The 3,613-nt window shown below is 32.4% G+C and overlaps 1 protein-coding gene across 1 annotated transcript; it reads left to right on the top strand.

Moving 5' to 3' along the window:
- The first annotated feature begins 334 nt into the window (after positions 1–334).
- On the top strand, positions 335–1,599 carry LOC143609955 (bZIP transcription factor 44-like). The gene is made up of 2 exons (XM_077084564.1): positions 335–639; positions 1,045–1,599. Exons 1-2 carry the CDS (start codon positions 582–584, stop codon positions 1,464–1,466), a joined length of 480 nt encoding a protein of 159 aa, XP_076940679.1. The 5' UTR covers positions 335–581; the 3' UTR covers positions 1,467–1,599.
- Positions 1,600–3,613: the final 2,014 nt, after the last annotated feature.

Genomic DNA, 3,613 nt, shown 5'->3' with positions numbered 1-3,613 from the left:
CCTGGAAGTTAGGGGTTGGTTGATTCACTTGGGTGGTGTTCGATTGAGTCGGCTGAGCGGTGTTACAGATTATTTATTACAGATTTTATTCACCAACAAAATTATGAAGAAAAAAAAAAGAGAAAAGAAAAGAAAATAGGGTGAAGAAATCAAGGTGGCACACGTTGATTTCATGTTACCCTTTTGTTTTTGTTTTTGCTTTACCAACATCTGTTTTCAATCACCAGGCCCCCCTTGTATTGTATATAATCACTCCTCATCCCACCTTCAAACCCCCTTTCTTTCTTTCTCTTGTTATTCTTAATTAATTCTAATCTCATCTGATTGATTTATGTATGTATGGGTGTTGGAATTAATTAATGCCTTCTTTTCTCTGTGAAATCCTCCGATCCGGGTTTATGATCAATTCCTCACTAATCCGCCGGATCCATCTTGTCCAATCCTTCTCTGTTGTCTTCCTCTACTGGTTTTACGTCTTCTCCGAACTCGACTTCCCCTTCCGCCTCGATCCTGCTTATTAGTTTCCCATTTTCGTTTTTCTTATTCGTTTCTAGATATATTGTTACAAATCTACATAGCCCATGCCTTCTTTAAGCGCAAATTCATCTGGATCTGACGAAACCCGGAGCGCATCCACCTGTAAGTGTCGGTTTTTGACCTTTTGAAAACGTTTTAGTTTTTTCGGTTTATCATTTAAGTTCGAAATTTTAAGGACGAAAAAAAAAGTTGGCAAAAAATAATGAATTTTTAAGTTTTTTTTTTTTGTTTGTTAGTAATTAATTTATTATTATAAATTTGTGCTAAAATATTTGTGTAACTATTATAAATTACTTAAATTTAAGATATAAAATAAAAATCTTTAAGTTTGGTTCGGGTTTTTTTTAATTTGAGTCGCACACAAAACCGAAACTGAACTGAAAGCTTGTTTTTACGAAAACATAAACCAAATTGTCAGGTTGTGTTTTTAGTTTCGGTAGATTTATTTGGTTTCACGCACACCTCTAACCAGATGTATGTTAATTTATGGTGCTTTTTTTTTTACAGATTCGCCACCCGATGATGTGATCGATGAGAAGAAGAGGAAGAGGAAGGAATCGAACCGCGAATCGGCACGCAGATCGAGGATGCGGAAGCAGAAGCACGCGGCCGATCTAATGGCGGAATCAAACAAGATCAAGAACGATAACGATCAGATCCGGGCCACAATCAACGTTACGACTCAACGATTTGTTGAAATCGACGCCAAGAACTCGGTTTTGAGGGCTCAGATGAGTGAGCTTAGCCAAAGGTTGGATTCCCTTAATGGAAACTTGGATTCCATTAAGATGAATGGTAATGATACAACTCATCAATGCATGAATGATGGGTTGTTTGAGTCTGGGTTTGTTTTTGTGGAGAACCCATGGAACATGATGTGTCTTAATCAACCACCTATCATGGGTTCTGCTGATATGTTTGGGTACTAGTGATCATGACATGATTGAATGGTTGGTGTTTGGTTGGGTTGTACTTTTTAAGTGGGGTTTGGCTTTGGTGGGTTGTACTTTTAAGTGGGGTTGGTCTTTTTGTGTTGTTAAGGTGTACTATGGGTTATGATGGATTGATGTGATGGGACATTATCAAGTATTGGAGCTAGATATTAATGTGTGTATTTGCGTTTTTTTTTCTTTTATGTGGTGTTTTTAATATAATGAACTGTTGTTTCTTTTTTCTTTCTTTTTTTAATCAACATTTTGTAGACTTTGATACTTGCAACAAACATATCTACGTATTTCTTAGTTCTTTAATATTATTATGAAGTATATTTAAGATAAGCAAATACAAAAATACTATACTAATAATAATAGCAAACTACTAACTGTAAAAATGTAAAATATAGTCATAATCTCATTCGTAAATTCCCTTTATATGCAAATTAGGGTTGAGATCGGTACCGTACCGGTACCGAATATTCGGTTCGGTAGCGGTAACGGTAGTATTAAAGGTAAAAATTTGAGAAATACCGGTACCGTACTGTACCATACCGGTACCTTACCGGTCCAGAAACTCAAAACTTTGGTACTAATTCGGTACCGACGTTACCAAATCGGTACCGATTTTGATACAGGTACTGATTCGGTCCAATCTGGTACCAAATTTGCTCATCTCAAATGCAAATCCATGAATAATATAGCAAATCCATGAATAATATAATTATTGAAATGCATCACCGCCATGTGAACATATTTGAGCTGGTATATGTTTTATGTATTCATATATTATAAACATCATGATAAAAATCTGTCTTACACAGGGTGAATAGAAATTCTTTATTAATTCTTTATTTTTTGTCATACAATATATTTATGCACCAATTGTTACCTTAATTCCTTGAATCTATCTGAACTACTAAAACAAAATCATTGTTTCACATGTCATTCAATTAAAGAAGTTAACTAAGATGTCAACTAATACTATTATCATTTATAGAATTACTAACAAAGTTACAAATGTAATTTTAAATACTGTATTAAATAAGGTTTTTAGATATTTGTGAATTATAAAATTTTATTTATTATTATTTATATCTTATGAATCCATAAGGTATATTATTACGTATATTATTAAATTTAGCTTTTTGTTGTATTTTTTTAACCATTTGTATATCACATGGGCTATATCCTGATATACAATTAAAAAAAACCAAATTGATTCAACTCTCACAAACGTTGAGCACCCAAGTGGCCTGTATTGTATCTTGTCTTTTACCACTACTAAACACAGAATTGAGTCCAACAACCATTAAAAACTTTTTACAATCTTGAGATAAATATGTTTTGGAGTTAACATCACCTGATTTGTCATGCAAAACATGTCATCTTCTTTAATCACACAGTGTTATGCCTACAGAGAGCATGTCTATGTGGCATAACTTGATTTGAAGATAAACATCACATATTTATCATGTAAAATACACTAACCATCATTAATCACACAAGTGATGACCTATAGAAAACATATGTGATGTGTGGATTAATTTGGAGAGAAATGTCAATTGTCACGTATAATTCATAAAGTAAAATATACGGAATTTCGTTGATCATATAACTGAGGATCCATATAATACATACAAATGTAGCACAAATTAGCGGAAGTCAAATTATTGAGCCTGTAATTAGCTCAATTAGTTCTCCGGAGTTGAGTTCAATATGTTCCTTTTTAATACTCAAGTCGGAAGTCAAACTAGCGTGAACTCAAAGGCTAAAGAATCTTATCTTAAATAAGTTGGAAGTTGGAACTCAACTAGTTAATACAGATTATCTGAAGGCCGAATCAATAACAAAATATTTCATCGGTTTGCTGGTTTAAACGTTTTAAAAACAAGGTTAACTTACAAATAATAAAAACAAAAAGACAACAATAATTATAGAACTTGTAGATGTTAGATAGTTATATATTAATTAAGACCATGAATAAATATATTTTATAAGTATGTTTATTTATGTGGTTATTATTATCATTTATATCATTATAAGATCAAAATAATTAAATTACACTTTATAACATATTAGTTTGGTAATTGTTGATGGACTATATACCATTGCTAATAAAGGGTTTTCTCTTTGGTGTATAT

This window comes from Bidens hawaiensis, unplaced genomic scaffold (assembly GCF_021521415.1).
Source record: "Bidens hawaiensis isolate Kalapana, Puna unplaced genomic scaffold, B.hawaiensis_p1.1 tig00021836_1, whole genome shotgun sequence".
Lineage (NCBI taxonomy): Eukaryota > Viridiplantae > Streptophyta > Magnoliopsida > Asterales > Asteraceae > Bidens > Bidens hawaiensis.
This window is presented reverse-complemented; position numbering and strand designations above follow the sequence as displayed.